Below are 24,086 nucleotides of genomic sequence, written 5' to 3'. Positions count from 1 at the left end.
CTCTCAGGCTCCTGAGCCCTGAAGGCAGACTTGCCCTGAAAGCCTGCAGAGGGTGGGGTGTCCTGCTGGAGGGGGCCTGGGTGCAAGTCTTGACCTTCTGTGCTCTGCAAGCACAGGATGGGCCTGTCCTCAGGTGAGTGTCTCCAGGCCCCGGACCAGGAGCCCCACAGGGCAAGAATTCCTCCCCCTTGCTTGAAGGGAATGGGGGATATAAGGGACGTGCCTGGGACAGACCCTGGCGTCTCACACAGGCAGACCCCACGGAAAGGCGGCTGGGCTGGGCGGGGGCCCGTGGGGGCTGAGACCCAGGGGTCTCCTTCCCTGGGAGTTGGTGGGCGTGGTTCCTCGGCCTGAACCCACACGCCACCCCAGTCCTGTCCTCAGAGAGCCCCTCCCTGGGACTGAGCGCTCCCAGTGGTTAAACACGAGCTGCAGCGAGAGGTGAGATCAGAGACTGAAATGAGGACAAGGCTCTGACAAGTTTAAAACATGTATTTAAAATACAATTTATAAAATGCCTCATCTGCCGACTCGGGAGCCCGCGGTGCGGGGTGGGGTGGGCATGCCCGCCGGACTGGCAGAGCAGGAAGGCAGGGGGCAGGCTCCCTACCCGGCCCCCCTGTTCAGAAGCCCCAGGGGACCGTGTGCACCCCGGGGGCTGCAGGGCCGAAAACAGGACCCGGGAGGCTTCCAGAGTCTCTGCCTACCGGGGAGGCCGGGGCAGCCCTGCCGGCCCGTCCCTGAGCAGTGTCCCCAGGCGGGGCGGGCAGGGGATGGCGGGGCGGGGCGGGGCTGAGGGGAGCAGATCGGGTGGGGTGTTGCCGCCTGCCTGCAGGTGGGGAGCACCCTGACTGAGTGGGCGGAGAGGGGGGCTCGCCGGGCCCAGACCCCCAGCTCCTTTGGTTATAGGCTGACGTCAGAGTAGTGGCTCATGGGAAGCGGTTAGCTGGGAGGTCTGAGGCCCGGCTTGGGGGTCAGGGAGGAGCTGGGGAAGGGGACAGAACCACGGAGGCAGAAAGGGGCAGCAGCCTCAGGTTTCTGCCCCCCTCACCCTCCTGGGGTTTTCCAAGCCAAAGCCTGCAGCTTACTTAAAAAAAAAAAAAAGCACTTAAGGAAAGTTACAGACAACTACAAAAAAAAAAACAAACCCACAAACACACACACAAAATCCAAACCATTCTCCCATCTCCCCACCCACCTCCCCCCAACACAAGAGTTTCCTGTTTCATTTCTTTTCAAACTTTTGCCTGTCACCTCTCTGTCTGGGGAGCCAGGGTAGACTGCTGGTGGGTGGGGGCAGGCACGCGGCGGGCAGAGCCCATCTTTGGCCGGAGGGAGGCGGGAGCGGCAGTCCCCACGACCCCCTCGATCCAGACACCTGTCAGCCGGCCTCCTGGGCCCCCGCCAGGAGAGGGGAGTGAGGGCAGCTAGTCCCCACGTGGGGCCCTCAGCTCCTCTGGCCTCCCACCTGCCGACCCCTGTACCTTCTCCAGTTGAAAAGGACAGTCTCATCTTGGGCCAGAAACCACTGTCACGTGAGGGATGGACACTGTCCGTCTCGGACGCGGAAACCTCATCAGGGCCGCGGGGCCGTGGAGCCGGCAGCCTCCCCCCGCCCGCCCCGCAGAGCAGCCGGGCGGCACTCAGCACCCACAGGCTCTCACTGACGCTGCGGCCAGTTCTGTGCACACACCGTGGCTGGGCTTCACTCAGGGCTAAGCTCGTGCTGTGGACTAGCTGCTGACTCGGCTAACAGCCGACCTCCCCTCCCAAGGGGCAGACGCAGCAGGCCAAGGCTTGCTGGGCACCGCTGACATCCCTACGGGACGAGGTGAGGGCAGGCGAACCAGGGGCAGGAGCGAGTCTGTGAGACCTGGCCCGCCACTGTGGCCAGCACAAGCTGCCCCAACCACAGACGTCACAGCACCCGCTCCAAAACGCATCTGCCGAGCAGGCAGGCCGTCTGGCTGGCTGAGGGACGCAAGGCGCAGTGCAACGGGAGAGATCAGAGCCTGAGTGGGGGCCAGAAGGTACGCACACGGCTGCTCTGGGCGGAGCCCTCTAAGCCTCTTCCACCTCAAAAAGCCAAAGCTAGTCTCCAGGCTTTAAGGACAGAGGTGAAACTGCCTTCACTCCAGGCCCTTGCTCTGCAAAAAAGGGGTGGAGGGTAGCCTAGGTGCAGGGGGAACCAGTCTGTCATTACCAACCTTTGCAATGCACAGCTTGTTTTTCCCCAAATGTACTCAGAATGGTTTGCTCCTAAGGTAGTGATTTCATAGGGGAAATGTCCCGGGTACAGTTACCACGCCGATGCCATCGACAGCGATGGCACCCCACAGACAAGTGAGAGTTAGTTCCAAGTCTTGCCAGAGTGGGAAGATCCACCTACGTTCTGACCACACTCAGCAGGAGGCTCAGAGTCCTGGAGTCAGATTCTCTCCTGGCTTTCCTTGTGCTGACAGCAAAACACTGAGCAAGTCTCACAGCCCTTACTCCTCAAGCCTGGGAGTGCAGCCTCACTCCCTGCCTCCTTCTAGAAGCAGTAGGCTTGGCTGGTAGGAAACCACCCTGAGGGGTTTTGGAAGGGGAAGTCTGTTCACTTTCTCCATCTCCCAAAATACTAAAGGTGAGGGGCTGACACCCTCCCCAGGCTCTCTGAGCCTACAGAGCTGGCCCAGTCTGCAGGCAGGGTGCAGAGGCCTCGGGCTGCAGCTGGGGGAGGGCGGTATAGGCATGGGTGCTCATCTGTCCTGGGGGCTGCAGAGCCCGGCCCCATCTGGGCGGCAGTAAGAATACAGAAGCTAAGCTCACCAAAGTCCTATTGGTTAATGTTTCTAGTGAATTTCCCAGAAACACTTTTAAGTAGACTACCAAACTACCCTTTCTCAATTAAAAATTCATTAAACTGCTAAAACCTCTCCCATGCACATTTTTTTTTTTTGCAAATCAAATATTTGTATAAACAAAAATAGGAAGAAAAAAAAAAAAAAGAAAGGATATTTTCCCATGGAACTTGCTTTTAAGTGATGAAGACACGCACTTGAGGGTGGTGGACGGGAGTTCTCATCTGTGTTTTGAAATCCCAAATTAACGAGCATGATAAACTGTTATTGCTGGCACTGGCTTCACCCCAAGTGGCCAAGGGCACTGCCTGACTCTCTACTCGGAGTCCCTGGGGGGCCCCCCAACCCTCCTCTTACCCCCACCCTTTCCCTTTCCATTGACTGGGGACAGCCCTTGTAGACACACCAATCGCAGTGGGAAGGGGGGAAGGGAGGTCACAGTGCATGGGGGTCAAGGTCACAGTGGGCGGAGCAAAGGGGATCACAGTGCAAGTCAGTCGGTCGCTCCCTCTGCTCAAGTCCAGCAGTCTGCCCCGGCAGTGCGGCCCGCGGCGGGCAGCCGCATCCTCGGCAGCCCGCGTTTATCTGCGCTGTTTGAAGCCTTGGGACCCATCGGGACCCAGAGGCTGTCTGATCACATTGTTGGGCTGCCGGCTGTCTTCTGGCTGGGAGATCCGGGTTGGCCTGAAGGAAGAAGACCAGAGGGAGGCCTGAGAAAGAGCGAAGGAGAGGCCCCCAGATCTTAAAGTCAACTCCTGCATCTGGGGCAGAGGCCAATGGCTCCTGGCTGACTGGCCCCGTGAGCCTGCTTCTCTAGCGAGCAGACTAGGCGCAACTGCAAGCTGGGAAGCCCCCGAGAGCAGGTGGGGTGGACTGTCCCTGCTCGCTAGCGCCTGCAGCACTCTGGAGGTGAGGGGGGGGCCCCGGGCCCGTGCTGTCCCGGGGCAGCGACAGTGACCACCGAGAGCACACGTCCCGCAGACCTTCGGGGGCCAGGCTCCCCAGAGGCCGGGCTGAGGCTGCTGACCAAGGCTCAGCAGGGACCCCACCCCGCCCCGCTGCTCCTCTCCAAATCATGGGGCTAATGGCTAACTCGTAGGACTGTGAAGAACTGAAAGAGAACGGACTTCTGCTACTTTGCCAAATGAGGGCTTAGAGGAGAACGGAAGTCCATAAAAATAATGAAGGCACAGAAGTACAGTACAGAGCAGTACTCCAAGCCTCAGAATACCCCCTCCCTCCCGAAGAGGCTTCTCGTAATCAGAAAGAGGCTGTTTTAACAAATACTGCTTTACCGGGAGGTGACAAACTTACATAATGCAACCTCTGGGGCTGCAGAGGCAAAAATGCCATGAATAAAACAGAATTTAGAAAATTCACAAAAACATCAAGAGTGGGCCATATGAGACTCACTTGTCATTTAATTGTATAATAAATGGATGAGGCAAGCGATCATCATCCCGTTTCTCGGACGAGGCGGTGAGGACAGAGGGTTAGGTAGGTCTAAGCTAAGCAGAAGGAAGCGGCAGAGGTGCACTCAAAGCCGGCCAACGTGACTCGAAACTGCGCGTCGGCCCCGCGCGCCGCACCGTCCAGCCCCACTCCTCCCGTGGGGGTGTGCTGGCCGCACTCACCGGTCGAGGATGGGCTTCTCCTGCTCCTCCTCAGGGCTGGCGCTGCCCAGGATCCGCTTCCGGGCCTCCGCGTACTCCGCCTCCCGCTGTGCCAGGGACTTGACCGGGAGGGCCGGCCTGCTGGCGGAGTTGGGGCCGCTGACCACACCGTTGCTGGTGGGCCTCTTGAGGATGCGGATCTGTGGAGGGGGCCCCGTGGGAAGGCTATCGTCCTGAATCACAATGGGCACTTTGGGAGGAGATTTGGATTTCCTGCTGACAAAGAGCAAACACAGCCTCAGAAGCCTGTCCGAGAAAAGGAGGCCCCAGCCGCACCCCCCCCCCGCCCCCCGTCACCATGCCCCCCAGCCAAGCCTATTCATTAGTCTCTGGTCTCTGACCAGACACTGAAATTCTCACTCAAGAAGGGTTTCGCCAAAGAGCAAGCTTGCCTATTAGGCTCACACAGCCCCAGGTCTGTTCCCCAGACCGAACCCCAAGAGAGGGGGGCGGAAACACCAGCTCACTCTGAGACTTCTCTCCTCGTGATCATCAGTCACAACTACCATAGTTTGGCCCCTGCGGCAAAACATCTCTTGTCCGGAATCCATCAGCTTCAGTGAGAAACCCCAGCTTCCCTACGCAGACCAGAATGTACAGGCTGGCAGGTGGGAGGCCCCTAGCTCGGGGGTCGGCAAAACACTCCCTCCCAGTCAAGGCCCCAACATGCGCTCAGACCCGGGCTCCAGGGGGCGCGCCCCACCGCCCTGAGCGGCATCCAGACGGACTGCCCAAACGGCGCGGCCTCCGCTGAGGGGCCTGGGCCCTCCGGACGCTGGCGGCCCCTGCGGAAGATCTCCGGAGCAGAGCCCCTCCCGTTCCTGCAGCAGGGCTCTCTGGTCTGCTGGACGCGGCGGGGCTGCGGTCGGGACGATGGACAGGCGCCTGGCAGCGCTGCAAGGAAAAGCACTGTCCACGGCTGGGGGTGCACGGCGGGCGTGTGCACACAAGGGCGGGGCAGACAACAGGGACAGGGATGAGACAAAAGCCAGCAGAGGCGAGGGTCCAGGCGGGAAGGGCCACGAAGACCCTCCCCGAGTGGCCACTCTGCTCCTCCTCAGAACTGAGCACCCCCAGGGGCCTGCTTTCAGGGCCCTGTTGTCAGGAGGGGTCGGGACGGGGTGGCGGGGGCTGCGGCCACGGGGCCTGGAGCAGGTCTGGGGGGCCAGGGCGCTGTGACCAGTTGCGTAGACAGACAGGGAGCCAGGGAGCCAGCGGGTGGGCAGGGCCCCCCGGCCCCAGGGACAACTAGGCCAGCCCACAGAGGCCCTCTCCTCCTCCTCCTCCCCGCGGGACACTGACGGGTCAGCAGGGCCCAGACAGACCGCTCCAGTCAACCTGCACCTGCTCTGCAAGCCCACTGCCTCTGCTGCCTGAGCGGGGAGGAGCGATCCTGAAAGGTCCTGATAGAACTCCCGAGAGCCTTTTCTTCCCGATCCCCTCATGATGCCCTGAGCCACCAGTGGGGCAGGGCCCAGGGGCCTCGCCTGCCCAACCCCCTTGTGTCACAGAGAAGGAAAGTGGCGTCCAGGAGACAGCGTGCCCCGCACCTCAGTCAGCCTCCGCGCCCAGCCCTGACCTGGCACCACCCCCTCTGCAGACCGCCTCACAGGGGCCCACTAACGCAGCTCGCGGGTGACCGCTCCAGCCTCACTCCCACAGCCGCCGTGTCTGACCCTAAAGGAAGCGCTCGCTGCCCACGAGCCTAACCTGCCACACCTAACGGCCAGCTGGAGACGCCACTGCCTGCCCAGTGCTCATGGCAGAGAGCGTGAGCCCTCAGACCAGACAGCAGCCTTACCTCTCCTTTTGTGTGATCTTCAGTTTTTTTTCCAACCGTCTGTCTATTTCCTAGAGGAAAAAAATGTATATAAAAAGTGGAAAAAAATCTCTCTCAAATAAAAACTTACGTCTTTATTTTCAGAGCTAAGGGCAGCGTCCTCTGGGACCAGGGACGACAGTGTGTCCTTAGAAGTCGTGGGTGCAGCCCTCCCTTCACGAGCCTCTGGGGCGTGGGGCCCTGACTCCCTGAAGGTTCGTCCCCCTCCATGCCCAAGGCTGCGGTGAGAGTTCTAAACCTCATCCTTCAACTGGGGTCTCTGCATGGCCTCCAACCAGTCTCCTGGCTGCCAACCTGTCCTTCAAAGAGCCCCTCACATCAGCTCTCCAAACATGAGCCTGCCTGGGCCACGTCCCCACTGAAGATGCTTCAGCTGTTCGCCGGTCCTGTCCAAGCCCTACGCACGCCTTCAGCTCCTGTTCCTGTCACACCAACCAGAGGAAAATTGAACCGGCCCTCCCCGCAGCCCGGCGTGTGGTGTGGCCTGCCTGCACGCTCCGCTCCCTGGCGGCCTGAGCAGCCGCCTCTCCTCTCTGGAGTCTCCTCTGCTCCCATCAGGTCATTACCTGCTCCTCAGACACACGCTCTCCCTTCATGAGCCTGTGTATCACATAATTTACAATCAATTTTTTTTCTTTTACTTGTATGGACTAGAACTCTGAGACTAGCACCTAGCAAGAGGCCTAGAACAGAAGAGAAGCCGACCATCTGCACAGCCGGATGGGAGTCGGAGCCCTCTGAGCCTCAGCAGCAGGAACTGCAGGCTGCCTCCAGAGCCTGGAGTGCGAGTCTGCACGTGCGGGCAGGGAAGCCGTGCCCAGCACAGCCCAGGCTCCGGGCTCCTCAGCTGTCCCCTCAACCGTGTTCAGGGAGGGCAAGGCCATCCAGCTACTGGAGGGGAGCAACCATATGCAAAATTACATACTGGTTCTCAACATGGGTGACTCTGGTACGTTTGGCCACGTCTGGAGACATTTTTCAGGTGTCATTACTGGAGGGGAGGTGTGCTGGCATCCAGTGGGTAAAATGCCCACCAGGATCCCCCTAAAATCCTATAGTCCACAGAACAGCCTCGCAGCAAAGAATCATCTAGCCCCAAAGGTCAACAGTGACAAGGCTGAGAAGCCCTGGCCTAGTAAGATGGATGGGATTTTCAAAGGCGTCTAGCACTTGCAAAATGTTAAGAATGATGGCCTTAGTGAAAAGTTTTAGAAATATTTTTTTCAAAAACTTCAGAGCCCAGAGCTAGTTTTCACAAATTATGTCCTGAAATATAGTTGATGGCTACAGTTCAAGCTGGTTAACTGTATTGCTCAACTCTTCTACAATCTTACTGATTTGTTTGATCTAAATAGACTAAAGAAAGGATCAATAATTACTCCTTTCAGGACGCTGAAGCTTACCATTGTGAAGTGACAATCTCTACCTTACGATTTACTCTTCACATCAGTGAAGCTGCGCCAGTTTCCTTTTGGCTGATGTCACCTGGAACATGTTTTCCCCTCTTTCACTTCCTTCCATGTCCTTTTGTTTTCTGTGAACAATGTGACGTGAGTCTAATGATATGAAGCTGAATCTAAATGGAATCTGACACTGCCTTGACTGATGTTGGGGTGTGTTTAACATGTTTTGTTTTTATGAAAGACTCAAACTATATTTAGGCAAGCCTAACAAAATGTATCGGAGAAGGCGATGGCACCCGCTCCAGTGCTCTTGCCTGGAAAATCCCAGGGATGGGGGAGCCTGGAGGCTGCAGTCCACGGGGTCGCGAAGAGTGGGACACGACTGAGCGACTTCACTTTCAATTTTCCTTTCATGCATTGGAGAAGGAAATGGCAACCCACTCCAGTGTTCTTGCCTGGAGAATCCCAGGGACGGGGGAGCCTGGTGGGCTGCCGTCTATGGAATCACACATTGTTGGACATGACTGAAGTGACTTAGCAGCAGCAGAGTCGGACACGACTGAAGCGACTAAGCAGCAGCAACAACAAGCTGTATTCTGAGGGCACCCCCAACTCTCTGAAGCGGGTAGGAAGCCACAAGAATGAAACGTCTGGCTCAAGCTTGGAACACAAGCTGGTGCCTGGTGGCTGTCTGGGGACTGAGCAGGAGCGGTGCGTGGAGGGCTAAGAGGGTGAGCTAGGCGCTCTCTGTGAGCACACAGACGCGCACTCAGAGGACATCTGTGCCCACAGCGCACTCGCTAACGCGGTTCTTCCAAACCCAGGATGGTGACAGTTACTGCCGAGTAAACAGCACGTTTCATGTTAGACTAACGCCCACCAACTTTTAAGGGCTTTTCACAAATAACCTGCAGTTTTAAAGTTTGTGTCATTTTGCTACAAGCTGAAGATGAGACTTCCTACTCAAGTTCCTCCATCATAAATGCAAGGTTTTACATCCGCGGGATTTAGATGTCTTCAAACGGGTCAGATCAAATGCTTCCAAAGGCGGGCAAGCACCCAAACTCCCTCTGCAGGGAGCACAGTAGTGAGGGAGGGACTCTAGGGCCCCGGGAGACTGAAGCTGCTGCTTCAGTGTGATGGGAAAGCTCTATATTTTTAAACTTCATTCCGAGAACTCTTGCTTTTACATTGCTGTGAGGACCAAATAAGAGGCAAATGGACCGAATAATGGTTAGCGGGTTTTTAAGAGCACTATGGGAAATCCACGTTTGGTGACTGAACCTGAGCGCGCCCACGCAGGTTTCCTCTCAGGAGGGCGCGGCTCCATTCTTTCTCCGGGGCCCTGCAGGAAGAGAAGCCGCCCCGGCCCAGCAAACAGCCTGGTGGAGGAAAGCCCTTCAGGAGGGCACGCGGACCGCAGCGCCTCAGGGCTGTCAGTGCACCTCCCCAAACACTCCTTTTCCAGTCACACCAACCCTGTGTGACACACGGTGGCTTTTCTCTTTCTGTCAGATGAGGGAAAGGTGCTCAGAGAGGCTACGGAGCCCCCCACCCCCCCCACCCCGGTCACAGCGCAGCACACCGTCCAGGCAGCCCCAGAGCCAAGGCCTTTGGAGGCCCACCCGTGCTGCCACGCCTCACCGCTCAACCCCCTGGGAAGCCAGCAGATCCCGAGCCCGGCTTCCTCCCTCCACCCGGATCCGACTCTGCCCCGCACCCACCACCCCCACCGCCCCGGGCAGGCCGGGTGCCGACCCCAACAGCCCTGGTGGAAGCGGTCCTGGCTGCCTCCGGCTGGCCTGCCGCAGCCCAGCGCGCCCAGGGCCGTCCGCAGGAGGCGGGTGCTCTGCCGGCAGCTGGAGGAGGCCCCGCGTCTCCCGCCGCAGTCTGCCCATCCTCTCCGTGGACAGGTCCTTGCAGTCAATCCGCCCTCCGCCCCGGGCTCTGAGCAGCGGGGCCCAGTGGAAAGTCTCCTACAGGGCACATTACAAGGAGACCGCCGGTCTCCTCCAGAGACGCAACAGCTGAAGGAAGGCCACCGGCTTCTGAAGGCCTGAGGAAGGGCCTGGTGTGGCCCCAACAAGGAATCCAGCTAGCTGAGGGCACCCTCCTCTTCCACAGAGATGCACACACGCCAGACCCAAGGTCAAGGGTCCTGTGTGCGAGGGCCAACCTCCATGGCTACTGAAAGAAACCCATAAGCTCATCAGTGGAACTCGACTCGGAGAGAGGAAGGGTCACTGGGGCACAAAGCAAGTGTGAGGGCATAAGTAATCACAAGCGAGGGGCTAGGAAAGTTCCAGTTCCCATGGCTTCTCCTTCCGGAAAAGCTCTTTATTTTTTGTCAAGTAGCACTGAACAGACTCCAGAAGATGATGCTCCGTGCCTCCTCTCTCTGGGTCAAAATCGTAAGCAAAAGATCTGCTGTTACTAAGCACAGCTGTCAGTTCACCTGTGGAACTACGCCTCTACAAAATGAGGTCCATGCTGCCTGGTCTGCAAGAACAGGCAAGCCAGAACGCAAGCAGCCTAGGGTCGAGGAGTCAGGAAGAACCACTGTGGGCAACAAGGTGCTCCTGGACAGGCTGGTCCTCAGGAGAGACAGAAGGGAGGTCACCGCCACAAGACGGGCGCGATGAGACGTCAGGGTCAGCAAGCTCAACGCGCCCGAGAAAGACGCACAGCTCCACTGGCTGCTGAGGCCCTAAATCTTGCGATGAACGTGCTCGCGTGAAGCTGGGGGTGGACGTACAGGAGCGGAAGGACACACCGGGAACAGTCTCAACTGTGACACAGCCACAACCTCCCAAAAAAACGGAGCGTCAGCGTGTGTGTGCATGGCAGGCAGACCACAGGGACAGCCCCGCTCCGTTACACAGAGGCAGACGAGAGAGGAGAGAACCGCGAGCAGGGAGGAGGTGAGGACAAAGGCAGAGGAGACGGACAGACTCCTCTGGGCCTTGGTGCAAAGTGCGTCAGGGCAGCATCGTCACAGCTGTACTGCGGCAAAAGACAGACTTCACCACTGCACCTAGGAGTGGCAGAGGGTTCACACCAGCCACACTCACCTAGGAGTGGCAGAGGTGTCACACCAGCCACACTCACCTAGGAGTGGCAGAGGGCTCACACCAGCCACACTCACCTAGGAGTGGCAGAGGGAGTCGCACCAGCCACACTCACAGCAGACAAAGTGAACAAACCCAAATCCTGGCCTGTTACCCGGGGGTGTGAGTGCGCGTCTGGTCCTCTCTGGAGGCTGACCTGCTGCCGCCAGCCTCCCAAGGCCGCCCTCAGCCACCCCGGGGTCCGAGGATGGGCCGGGCCAATCCACCACAGCACCCCTCTCTCTGATGACCCAAACCCAGACCCTCCGTTCAGCAGGCAGCTGACACAACTTCCAGGAATGCGAGTGGTGTGTCACTGGATGGAGGTCTAGGAGGCCGTGGCTTTGCCTCAGGAAGCAGCGACCTTTCATCAGCACAATTACTGTCTAAGGGGCTTCGTGAGCACAAAGTGTCTGTCAGCTGCCATTTCAGAAGTTGGTATTTTCTGATTCTCCTCTCAAATTCAAGGCGGAACGACCGATCTTGGGCTCCCTGTGAACCGCTATGCCCCACAGGCTCACGCAGTCTCGTCTAGCTCTCCCAAATTGGGAACCACATATCTGCAAGTAGACCCTGGGGGGAGCTGAAGAGACCGCGTTCCTCTGAGAAACAGAGCCTGACCGGTCGTGATGAAAAGTCAGGAGAAAACGCTATCAAGGAGTGAACAGTGGGCCCACCTTCGAATGAGCTCTGACCCCTGGACTCACACTGCAGCTGGCAGGGTCCACTCCGGGCCGAGCCTCTCTAGGTTTCGGCAGGACGTCAGCGCCCGGCCCCCAGCGAGCAGACCACCTCTGCCAGGGCCTCATGGGGGCAGTCTCCCCAGCAAGGCACCTGTGTCTCCACACCACACACACGGGGGGAGTCTGGCTCTTCCCACGAGGGCCTCAATTTCATTTAGGAATAAAACAAAGATAACTCGCGGCTAGTTGTTGTTCAGTGGCTAAGTTGTATCTGACCCCATGAACTGCAGCACGCCAGTTCACTGTATCCCGGAGCCTGCTCAAACTCATGTCCATAGAGTCGGTGATGCCACCCAACCATCTTGTCCTCTGTCGTCCCCTTCTCCTCCTGCCCTCAATCTTTCCCAGCATCAGGGTCTTTTCCAATGAGTCAACTCTTCACATCTGGTGGCCAAAGGATTGGAACTTCAGCTTCAACATCAGTCCTTCCAGTGAATATTGAAGGTTGATTTCATTTAGGATTACCTGGTTTCATGGGTGGAACCAGCAAAATCTGGTGTAAAGCCAGATAAAAAGGTCTCCATAACTTTTAAAGCACACCCCTGGCTATTTCAAGTCCAGATGTGCAATTCACAGAAGCTTTTCCAAACAACCTTCATACCAACTTTAGTAACTGTGTTTCCTCCCTGCCTTTCTCCTCCGTCACTGGCATGGTAGTGACACGGTCCTGCCCCAGGGGGGCTGGCTGTCTCCAATGCTTCTGCTTAACCCACCCCCCAGCTCACTCCAGGAAGGAGGGCTCCCGCAGTCGCCTCCCCCAGGTCTGACTTTACAGCGGTACTTCAGGATCCCTGTCAGGTTGAATAACAATAATAATAACCCCTGAGCAAACACGACTGGGTAAATCAGATAGAGCAAAAGGCAGAATTCAGAAGTTGAGAGAAAAAGAGCTGTGCGGCGGCGCGAAGCCGTCAGCTGCCTCTTTAACACAGACTCGGGTTGGTCTGTTTGAAGGTTCCATTTCCCATCAGGCATTCCGCCTTCCTGTTACTCCCACAGCAAGGAAAGACATTCCACTTTAATTATGTGGGTCACTGTAGGGCACAGGATAAAGTTCTAAAGCTCCCTCCCTAAGGAAATCTATGCTTTGCTGATATATCTCGAGGCCATTTTCCTTTTGCTTCACTGTGATTAAATAAAAAAAAAAAAAGCTGGAGACAAGCATTTACGGAAAACCTACTATCAAGCAGGAGATGCGCTAGCAGCTGGAGGCTGAGACGAGTAAGGCAGGTCCTGCTGACTGGGAGAGCCTTGCCAGGCAGAGGCTGCTGTGTGAGGTGTACAGACATGGTCGGGAGAGAGAGTGAAGAGGTGAGAAGCCCGGGAGAGCTGCAGGAACTTAAAGGAGAAGAGACGTCGGGGAGAGAGGGACAGAAAAGATGGAGAGGAAAAAGGGACCCCAAAGAAAGACATTTCTTAAACAGAGACATTCAAATCTAGAAAGGCATCTGATAATGGACCCATCTCTGTAACCTTAGATTAGGTTTGGAAAGTCAGCTGAGATTACTTCAGCTGCAGTCAGCAATGGTTCTCATTCGCTGGTATCAATACTACTCAAAAAGCTACTGTGGAAAATTAGTTATAACTCCTAGGGCCAGCAAGATACGAACTGGAAGAAGTCATGGGCACCAGAAAACCACAAAGGGCTCTGGGGTGGTACGCAGTAAAGACCAAACAATTTCTATTTGCTTGAAAGGGACCCCTACTTCCTGCTTTCTTTTCCACGTTCGATAGAGCTTTCCAGGTCCCTCTGCACCTGCCCAGAAAGAGGGACTCCTTTCGGCACACTCTGCGTTAGATCCGGCTGGACCACTCAGGGCACAGTGGCGACTGCCATATGTGGCTGGGATGCACTTGACACGTGGTCGGTCCAAACTAAGACGGGCTTTAAGTGCCAAAGACACAGCCGACTTCACAGGCTTAGTTAAAATAAAAGAGTGAACACAGCTCATTAAATGTATTTTCAATATTGTTTATATGTTGATTTGATACTACTTTGTATATACTGAATTAAAAATATTAATTTCATGTTATTTCTTCACACTTTTCAAATATGGCTTCTAGAAAATTTTACATTGCCTACGTGGCCCGCAGGATACTTCTGTTGGCTAACACAGATTTAGACCTAACCTTAGAATGACAAGTATCCCTCTTGTCCATTTCATCTGTCCGCAACTAGTGACTGAGTGCCTGAAGGACCCAAGAGGCATGGTGCTTAGTGTCCAAAGCCCACTCTGGTGCGCCCTGTCTGTCTCAGCATGAAGCAACTAGCACTCACGTGTGCCCAGGGTCTGGCTCGGGCCTGGCTCTGGGCGAATTCTCTGCCTCGCTTCAGTTCAGCTCTCTGAGCTCTACTGGCCCTGTTGACCCGTTCTCAGAGCTGCCACAGCCTGCACTGCCGCTAAGCTTACCAGTGAATCCCAAACCTTCCTTCCCTCAGCACGGCTCACACTCCTTCCCTGCGGCGCTGTGAAAGCTGAAGTAAGCTTTTATCAATAGAATGGATGAGCCATTCTCTTTACTCAGCCTCCCAGACACTACTCTCCTGAGAGTTCCCTCTCACACTCAAGTGTTTGATTTCTTCTGTAACAAAACAGGCTGTTCTTCCTCTCCCCATCCCGTGAGGTTGGAGAGTTTGCCCCTTCTGTTTCCAAGCTGGCTTATTAAGTGACCTCATTTAGTTCCACAGCTTTAAAATCATTCATATACACAGTCCCACTTGGATTTCAAAAGGTACCTCAGCCTACTGTGTCCAAAAGCAACTCTTGATTTTACCCCGTCGCCCAAACCTGCTCCTCTGACCCCATTTCAGCAAGTCCAGTCTTCCAGGGCCCAGGCCAGACTCTGGACTCACCTCTGAGGCCTCTTCACATCCACTGATATCAGCAGATCTTGGTTCTACTTGCAAAACGTGTGCTGAATTTTCTCAGTACCTCTGCTGCTGTGACCATCCTGGTCTCAATACCAACAGCATCGTGACGAGTCTCTGCGCTTCCATTCTTGCCCCTACAGTTTATTCCCCACAGAGCAGCCAGAATGGTCTTTTCACTCAGGGATAACTGTTTCACTCTTATCACTAGGCAAGGTAGATTTTAAACCTAATTTTACAAATGAGGAAAATCAAGCTGAAAGGTAGTGATGAAACACAAATTTTAAGGCAAAATGAAAATCTAAACAGAAGTTTTGCCTGTCGGGCCTCCCCCCTCCCCTGCGTGCACTGCGCGCCTGTGTATGCGCTAACCAGACCTGCTCAGCGGCAGGCATGCCTGCCCAACCATGGACATCCCCGTTTTCTCCTGGCATCAGGCATGTGACTCCTTTCTCGATCGTGGAAGGGGTCAGAATGAACCAGCACTTGCCTTGGTAGGTACAGACATCTCTGGGGAACTTTATGTATCATGCCAATATATTGATTCCCTTAAACACAGGGACTGGTGCAGAACAAACAGGTCAGACAACTTGGGGAGATTCTGGGCCACACCTAACGGATGTTCTCAGCTTAAATACTTACAACCTTGTTACTTGTATTCTACCTGTTTTATAAGATCATCATTTTTAAACTACCAAATGCGTGACTGACCCTTCAATTAATGATGACGAGGTCACTTGAGACAACTGACCAAAGATATAGTTCCATTAGATTAACGACTGTAATAGTCTAACCCGAGATATGGGAAGAAGCAACCAGAGGGAACCATTTCCTGGACGATAACAGACTAGTAAGTCAGGCAGTCCAGAGGTTTTTGGTTACTGTTAACAGGGCTGAGTCCAGTAGCACATTAAATGGCCTATCAACAAAATCTTCACCTGACCTGGAAATGAGCATTCCAAGCACTCCGGGGCAAATTGGTCATAAAATGCCTCCCACACCTTGGCTGAAATTAAGACTGAAAGCAAAAGGGACTGTTCGGTAAAGAGTGTCACCCACCATCCTGTTCGACAAGAACCAAGCCGTCAGGCACTGCAACCACCGACCTTCCACGCCCCTGGAAAGAAGGCGGGGCGGAGGTCAGGGTGAGGCCCTGTGCTCTGGGGGACGGGCAGAACTGACCCTTAGACAGGTACCTATTCAGGAGGAAATTTTACGGACCCAGCTTCTCACATCTTCCCATCCTTGAGAAAAGCGCTACAACCATAACTAAGGTGCCTGTTCCTCGAGAATGGCAGAAACGGGCTGAGCCGTGTGCCCGGATCACACACACCCCTCATCACGTCACACGTCAACTGCTGCCCCCTCACCTCTCGGAAACTGCTCTCAGAGCTCTCTGAGACTGTCTCTGACTATAGTCTTCAGGTTGGCTAGAATGACATTTCCCTTAGATTATCGATAAATTGTTCACTGACAGTAAGTAGTGACTTGCCCCCAAATCACACCTGGCACTTGAACCCTTAGCCTAGACTCCAGATTTCTCTCCTGCCACACATGGAGACAGTGGGTCACTGACTGCCCAAGGCAACCTAGCCTTTCTTGCTACTTCTTATAACGAAGACAGCAAGGCTTCTCTCCCAAAGGAAATATTAGACCTACAGACTTTGGGGGACAGAGTAAAATCTCTATTACTCCCCCACACCAGGTTTTATTCAAACACCCAAAGGCACCTTCACCAAAGGTTAGTTAGAGTCATGGCGCTCAGCGGGGGCAGGAAACACAGTGCTTCCGGGGCAAGCCAACAGAGCAGGCAGGACTGTGAAGGAGAGGAATCAAGACTCGGGAAAGCCATTCAGAGCCAACATTTAAAATGCAACGTGCGTCCCAAAGCAGTCCACAGGTTAAAGGTCACCCCGGGCCATCAGTGTGAACTCTAGACACAGGGGGCCTGAGAGAGCGGAGCTGCTCTATTTCCCCAAGAGATCTGAGCACGCTATTCACATTCTCTCTCCTCTTGGCCAGATGTTAAAAAGCTATTGCCCACTTATAATCAAGATTTCAAGGCACTCCCTGGTGGTCTAGTGGTTAGGACTTGATGCTTTCACTGCTGAGGGCCTGGGTTCAGTCGCTGGTCGGGGAAACCACAAGCATTGAAGCACAGCTCGAAAAAAGAAAAAAAAAAAAAAAAGATTTCAACCAGCATCTCACAGTCACTGTTCTTAGCATTACAACTAACAGCAGCGTTGACGTTCTGGCTCTTGAGCACTGAGTTCAAGTTTCTCAGATACACAAAATGCATTAGCTCATCATCCAGGCTACAGAAGCAGGTCAATCCCAGGCAAAAGAAATACACAACTGTGAAGGAATCAGCAACTAAACCTTAAAGCATTTAACTAGTTAATTCTCTGCCAAGAAGCAACGGTAAACAAACTGTCTGGGAAGATCCTCAAGTGCAGGTGCAGGGTGCCAGCAGCCTCAGCTGGACCGTCCGTCTGAGTTCCTGTCCCGCACACGACACTGGGCCATGGAGAGAGAGGGGACAGTGAACGCGGGGTGCACTCCGCCTGCCCCGGAAGGCGCCCTCAGGGCGCTACCTAAGGAGCCCTACCAGGAATGGCCAGTGGATGTGGGAGTCCACAGGTTTACAGGCTCTGTTCATTTACCAGCGAGACATGCAACTCAGCAGCAGGAACAGAACGGACGGCTGGAGGGTCACAGATGCTTTTATAATCCAGGAAGGCCAGAGGGCAGGGGCTGGAAATGTGGCCTCCAAGTCTATGAAGAGCAACGCCAGTCCTGACCTTTCCATACTCCAGTCATAACTGTCCCGCAGAGTATCATCTAAGGATCACATCCCTGAAGAATCCCATTTTAACTGCATTGTAACAACATTTACTATTCCTTTTAGAAAGGAAAGACTGTTTCCTGTGTTCATTTTGTAAGGGAAGGAGTTTTGGATGTGGGGAGAGGATGACTTACTGTGAGGGACATTTTTAAATATCTTACCCTCAAGGATAAGATTCTTCATGTACACAGAGTCCGCTGGTAGGATCTGTTGCTACCTTCTGTGGCTGCTGGCTTTAATCTTTATCCTGCATAGAGCTGAGCTGGGTGGTAAGGAGAAGGATGCTTGGTGGAGGCATGCAGAGTTTGGGAACCTCTTGGGAAGAGCAATCTCTATAGCAACCACTTAAGAAAAACCAATTTCATTCTGTATTTTGGCCACAGACTAAGTAGCTAAACTTGATCTCCTAGGAAACCAACAACTCTGCAACTATTGTGACAGGAAAAAAATTTCTATTTCCGTGGAAAGTGTGCAGGAAAGAACCCACTTCGCCTTGTGAAGCCTGCTACCGGATACAGCCTTAAACTGACATGAACTGAGGGGGCCATTGCAGCACAGAGTGGGAAATGGGGAAAAGGGCTGGCTCCAAGGAGACTGGAGTCACCAGATCTAGACAACAGTGTCTCTTCTCTGGAAGGATTTTACCAAAGCTTTAGAAAGACACACTGTTCTGTCCTGCTACAGAAGGAAAAGCGACTTTCCAAACTCCAACCCACAGCAACCACAGAGCATGCTGGGAACAAGACCCCCATGGAGCCCCCAAAGAGCGCTGAGCAGTTACGAGGGAAAAGCTCATTCTTTCTCTGCAATCACAGTGAAAAACATCTTTTTTCCAGAGTCCCAGGCACAGACTGCTCAGCACAATCACGTCTCAACTAGCCAACCGCTTTATAGAAAGCCCCCTCTGAAGACATCAGTCCCGCGAGCTCAGTCTTTCCGTAAGGACCAGAAACAGCTTAGCAATGGCTCCTGTGGCCATGGTCCACCTGGATTTGTGCTCTCTGATACCACAAATCTTCAACGCCTTCTTTACTGTCAGATGGACAGAAGGCGATCGGTACCAGGTGGCCCCCAAATGACCAGTGTTTGCCCCTATCCACACCCAGCGTACGCCCTGCGAAGACAGTGAGTTCAGGCAGCACCGCAGACCCCGAAGCGAGGCAGGCAGCCTGGCTCCAGAGAGAACCGTCTCTTCTCTAAAGAAAGTCAAGCAAACCCAAGCTCTCATCGTTTGAGTTAAGACCTAACTATGGGGACCTTCTTGGTGGCCCAGTTGTGAAGAAGACGCCTTCCCGTGCAGGGGACGTGGGCTCGGTCCCTGGTCAGGGAACTAAGACCCCACATGCTGCGGGGTGACTGAGCCCACACACCACAACCAGAGAAGCCAGTGCGCAGCAGCCACTGAGCCTGCATTCCAGGACAGGAGAAACCCTTGCTCCACAACTAGGAAGAAGCCCTGCACGCCGCAACTAGAGAAAGCACCGGCACGGTCAAAACAACAAGTACAAAACTCACTCCTCTCCTAAAAAAAGACTGAGCCTCCAACACTCTTCTCTGCTTTCAGGACAAAGTCCAAGCTCTCCAGAACCGTGTTGTACAAGGAGGCTCTTCCAGACCGGCCCCTGCATGCCTCCCGGTCCTCATCTCTTTCCAGCCCGCCCTGCCCATGCCCCACCCTCCAGCCAGAAGGAAGTGCTTGTAGCCTCCTAACACTGCACGTTCTTCTCTCATGGCCTCCGTGCCTGAGTGCATCAGTCCTATTCTACTTGTCCTCCCAGACTTACCAGTGCTTAATTCAACTGGGCCTTGTAATCTTACTTTGGGCATCACCTTCCCAACAAGACTGTCTCTGATCCCAGCCCCAGGACCCCATCTATACCTCTTCCAAAGAAAGTGCTGCCTCCTTGTTTCCTCACTGGACTGTGCCTGGGACCTAGCAAGTATTCCAAGCTTACTGACACCTTACTAAGACTCACATACCACATGATATCCCTGAAGGGCTAATGTTCAGATGACTGGCTCAATAAGAGTAGAAAGTAAACATAAATTCTTAGTCTGGAAGACCACTATCCTTGAACTTAAGATACACTTTCTTCCAATTAGCTACATGACTTGCCCTTACAAAAGAGAATAAAAGGCAACTTCTGAGAGGCAAGGAAATGAGAAAGGTTGCCAAAGCTTGATATTAACTACTAGTTCAATTCCATTTATGTACCATCATCCTTCCCCTAGGATTGGGTTAGTTCATCTTTTTTGAGCATCTAAACAAGTGAATATAAAGCTTCAGTCAAATAATCAGAAATCTGAACCCGCGTCCATTAACTAGCTTTTAGAAATGTTTTGATTTTTAAACTTTTTCCCTTCTTCCTTTTCTTTCTCTAACCTCTATCCCATGCTTGCACAGTAATAATTAATCAGTACCAGATGTCTTAAGAATGTAATGTCTTAAAAATGTAACCTCTGATAACATCACTGATGCAGAAGCCTAAGTTGTTTTCAGAACAAGATGACCTTTGCAGGTCCCACATCCAGACCACCAGGTCACAGACCAGTGGGTAGGAGGCACGGACAGCCTGGCTCCTGGAATGATGATTAAGAAAATCACAACAGAATGATTAACTACCAGCTTCCCCTCTCTTTCCCCTTTAGAAACTCCTAACTAGGGGATTCCCTGGCAGTCCAGGGGCTGGGACTCTGCGCTCTCACCATGGAGGGCTGGGGTTCAATCCCTGCTTGGGGAACCAAGACCCCACAAGCCACGAGGCACTGCCAAAACAAAACAAAAAATCCTATCTAAAAAAACCAAGTTGGTGATGGATCTGAAACTTGTCTCCCACTTCCTTCCATCGTGCCTTGCAATCAAGTCCTAATTCTGTTGCAAACACCTTACTTTGCTGCAGCCTGGGAACATGAGCTCTTTTCATATTGAGCAAACTGTTAACCTGATTTGGGGGGAAATATGAAGATTAAAAAATGCACTATCTGTCCTCGAAATGTGCTTGAGATAAGGACACAACTTAAGAGTCTGAATCAACATTAACTCAATTCTACATTTTCATTTCTCCCAAAGGCAGTATATTTTTAAAGAATCACTTCCCTGATGGAATATAAGTCATATTTTTTAAATTGTCTTTTCTTTTCCTTGAGGCTGTAACTCCTTGGGAGAACAGGTAAAGGGACAACCTTATATCAGGTAAGTGTTCACTATCCTAACTAAAAGCAAAGAGCAGTCTATTTACAGAATATCTGAGACGCTTCTCAAAGTCAGTCTTCCCCCAAAGGACACAACAGAACTTGGTACTGACTGTTCTGAAAACAAACCGGAAACAGTGACCTCAGATGTACTGACAAATAAGAAATTCTAGCATGATGGCAAAATTCTTTGTGGTGTCAGAGAACAGGAATCATCAAAAGCCTCTACTTTCAAGGATTAGAACTCTAGATTACATAAAGTTTAAACGCTCATGTTTACAATGAGTCAACCCCCATTTGCTAGCCTCGCCATCCCAGTTTTTCATTTTGGCAAGGGGACGGGTGTGCGTGTGTGTGCGTGTGTAATTTAACTCTCATTACCGTATCGCAGTTGAGAGACAGGGTAACCTGAAGCTAAGACTTTTACATGCTCAGCTGGCTGCATCTGAGAAACACTGTACAGTCAGTTTCCCTATGATACAGACACCATGTCTCATCCCCTCCTTCAAAAGTGCACATTTACAAGACTTCATGAAATTCGCAAAGGGAATCAGATTCAAGGGAGCCTTCAAGGATAAGCCCAAAGCAAATGTATTAAAAACAAAAGTCAACGCCCAACTCCCATCTGTCCATAGATCTCCAGGTGGGAGGCAGCAGAATGTGAGAGAAAGAATCCAGATTCGGAGTCAGACAGGTCACATCCCAGCTTCCAGATTACTATCTATGTGACCTTGAAGCAGACAGGTTTCCCTAAATCTCAGTTTCCTTACTTATTATCCTACGGGCGTCTCAATTAAATAAAAGCTTTGCTTTATAAAGGGACTTGCGTTCTGGCAGTACTGCTGACAATGTCAGTGTGGCAAGGCTAGGCCCCATTTCTGCGCCCGGCACTTACGAAGGGCTGAGTACAAAGAATCCTGGGCGAGCACCAGAAAGATCCAGGTTAGACCTGACACCTCTGCGGTCTGTTCAGCTGGAGAATTGAGAGTGGGTTAGCTTATCTCTAAGCCCTCTACTGGTTCTCAAAAACTAAATCAATCCTCAATTTCTGGACCTTAAATTCATTTTTTGTTCATTTTCTTCTTCAACATGAGAAGCTCATGTACCTTTGAAACAGGTGAGGAAGAACAAAGAAAGGACAAGATTCTCAAGAAACTTATCATTTGAGTCACATTCAAATTGTAGGCCCAGCTCCGTCGCAGGGAGCAGCAGGAGGGGTTCTGAGTGATTCACTCACATTCGTAGGCAGTAAACGCCTCTACCAGAGATTATGAATTCTCCGGCATAAACTCGCTGCTGAGCACGCTGTCTAACACAGAGCAGACACTCCAAACTGCTTGTTGAACGAACAAATACCCGACCGGCTGACACCTGCTGCTCCTCATAAAAATCTTTCCATTGCTCTCCTTACTCAAGTCAAAATTCAAGAAAGATGGTCTAAGAATTTTCCTCAATACTTTCTGAACGAGTTAATTCTTCAAACCCTCAATTACGCGAAGTGAGAAACAAACGCCCTGAGAGGTGCTGAACCACCGCTGGGAAAAACCTCAAGGCCGAAGGCTCAATATTAGGGGCAGTCTGAGGGAGAGGTCCGTTTCTCGGCCTCCTCAAGCGCTGACACGCACCCTCAAAGCTTGGGGGGAGGGGGAACCCAGCTCCTGCCGTTCTACCCCGGCTTCCCTCCTAGCTCAGTCGGGAAAGAATCTGCCTGCAACACAGGAGACCCGGGTTCGATCCCTGGGTCGGGAAGATCCCCTGGAGAAGAAAATGGCAACCCAGTCCAGTGTTCTTGCCTGGAGAATCCCATGGACAGAGGAGCCTGGGGTCGCAAGAGTCGGACAACTGGGCGACTGAGCCACACTCGGCTCTCCACGGCCTATTCCCGATACACAGAGCTCCAGGGGGATGCACAGACACGAACACGCGAGCCCCCAAAGTCCTCCAAACCTTCACCAGGGTAACCACGGAATCACACAGTCTGAAAACGCCACATTAAACACGAACCAAGTCGAACTGGCTGCTCCAGCTTCGGATAAAGTATCTTCGCACAGCTTGCGGAGGCAAACAAAAGCCCCCGAAGCAAAGAGCCGAACGGTCCATCCCGCCTCCCCGCCGGGCCAGCGGCTGCCTCGCGCCCCGCGCCCCGGCTCCCGGCGGCCACTCTTCGAGGTCCTGCCGGGCTCGCGCCCGCGGGAGAGGGGCTGCCGCCGGGGCTCTCGGCGGCTCTGGCGGGGTCCCCGGGACACCGGCCTGCGCCGGGCGCTGCGAGTAAAACTGAAAGAGGAAAAAGGCCCTGACTCGCCCACCGCGGCGGACGGCACAGAGCAGCGGGCGCTTCGGCAGAGTCGAGGGTCCAGACACGACTCCGCGTCCCGCCGCCCCGAGCGCGCACCCGGGCCCACACGGCGCGTCGATCGCCGTCAGAGCACAGAACTTTAAGGTGGTGCTCGGGCGCGGGCCGCGGGTCTGCCCGGCGCGGGCCGGAGGGCGGCGGGGCGAGGAGGCGCGGCGGGCCGCGGTGGACGGAGAAACGGAGCGCGGCCCCTTTAAGAGGCCTTCGCGGCGCTCGGGGGCCGGGGGCCGCTCCTTCATCCCTGGCCCGGCGTGCGGGGCCCTTCCTCAGGGAGAACCATCCCCAGACCCGCTCCCCGGAGGCTTCCCCCACGCCAGGTCCCGCCCGGCCCAGCCCCGGGGCGGCGGCTCCTCCTCACCCCGCTGTCGGCCGCCTCCTCCCAGCTTTCAGCGACCTCCTCATCTTCCATCTTACTCGCCGCTTTCCCTCCTCCCCCACCCGCCGCGCGCCTGCGCCCTGACGCGCGTCTCCGTCGCGGGCGCCTGCACGCAGGGCTGCGCTCAATGAACCCCGCCCCCTGCCAAGGCCGGAAGAGGCTCCGGTCCCAGGCCCGCGAGCCTTGGGGAAGCCATCTTGAAAGGGGGCAGAGAGAGCAGAAGGTTGCCATTTTTCTTAAGGGCGACGTGTACTGAATGGGAGCCCCTGTGAAGTCACCGTCTTGAGTACGGGAAGTGTGTTCTTTGGAACCATCTTTTCTAAGGGCAAGCAATTTACCTTTAAACAAAGATCATGGCATCTGGTCCCATCATTTCATGGGAAATAGATGGAAAAACAGTGGAAACAGTGTCAGACTTTATTTTTGGGGGCTCCAAAATCACTGCAGATGCTGATTGCAGCCATGAAATTAAAAGACGCTTACTCCTTGGAAGGAAAGTTATGACCAACCTAGATAGTATATTAAAAAGCAGAGACATTACTTTGCCAACTAAAGGTCCGTCTGGTCAAGGCTATGGTTTTTCCCGTGGTCATGTATGGATGTGAGAGTTGGACTGTGAAGAAAGCTGATCGCCGAAGAATTGATGCTTTTGAACTGTGGTGTTGGAGAAGACTCTTGAGAGTCCCTTGGACTGTAAGGAGATCCAACCAGTCCATTCTAAAGGAGATCAATCCTGGGTGTTCATTGGAAGGACTGATGCTAAAGCTGAAACTCCAATACTTTGGCCACCTCATGTGACAAGTTGACTCACTGGAAAAGACTCTGATGCTGGGAGGGATTGG

At 53.8% G+C, this 24,086-nt stretch overlaps 1 protein-coding gene across 5 annotated transcripts; it reads right to left on the bottom strand.

The window, feature by feature from the left end:
• Nucleotides 1-477: 477 nt before the first annotated feature.
• SZRD1 (SUZ RNA binding domain containing 1) lies at nucleotides 478-23,316 on the bottom strand. 5 transcript variants are annotated; one of them, XM_088842861.1, is made up of 4 exons: nucleotides 23,227-23,316; nucleotides 6,318-6,367; nucleotides 4,478-4,732; nucleotides 478-3,527 (listed from the first exon to the last, which is right to left on the bottom strand). In XM_088842861.1, the coding sequence occupies exons 1-4, from the start codon at nucleotides 23,275-23,277 to the stop codon at nucleotides 3,425-3,427; spliced, it is 459 nt and encodes a 152-aa protein (XP_088698987.1). In that variant the 5' UTR covers nucleotides 23,278-23,316; the 3' UTR covers nucleotides 478-3,424. The 5 variants fall into 5 exon arrangements, with proteins under 5 accessions (XP_088698987.1, XP_088698988.1, XP_088698984.1 ...); XM_088842862.1 differs by having other exon boundaries at nucleotides 4,478-4,729; XM_088842858.1 differs by lacking the exon at nucleotides 23,227-23,316 and adding an exon at nucleotides 22,934-23,137.
• Nucleotides 23,317-24,086: the final 770 nt, after the last annotated feature.

This window comes from Moschus berezovskii, chromosome 2, assembly GCF_049115385.1.
Source record: "Moschus berezovskii isolate FMDL1 chromosome 2, NW_MosBer_1.0, whole genome shotgun sequence".
Classification (NCBI taxonomy): Eukaryota; Metazoa; Chordata; class Mammalia; order Artiodactyla; family Moschidae; genus Moschus; species Moschus berezovskii.
The sequence above is the reverse complement of the archived record's forward strand: the minus strand, read 5'-3'. Positions and strand labels throughout refer to the sequence as shown.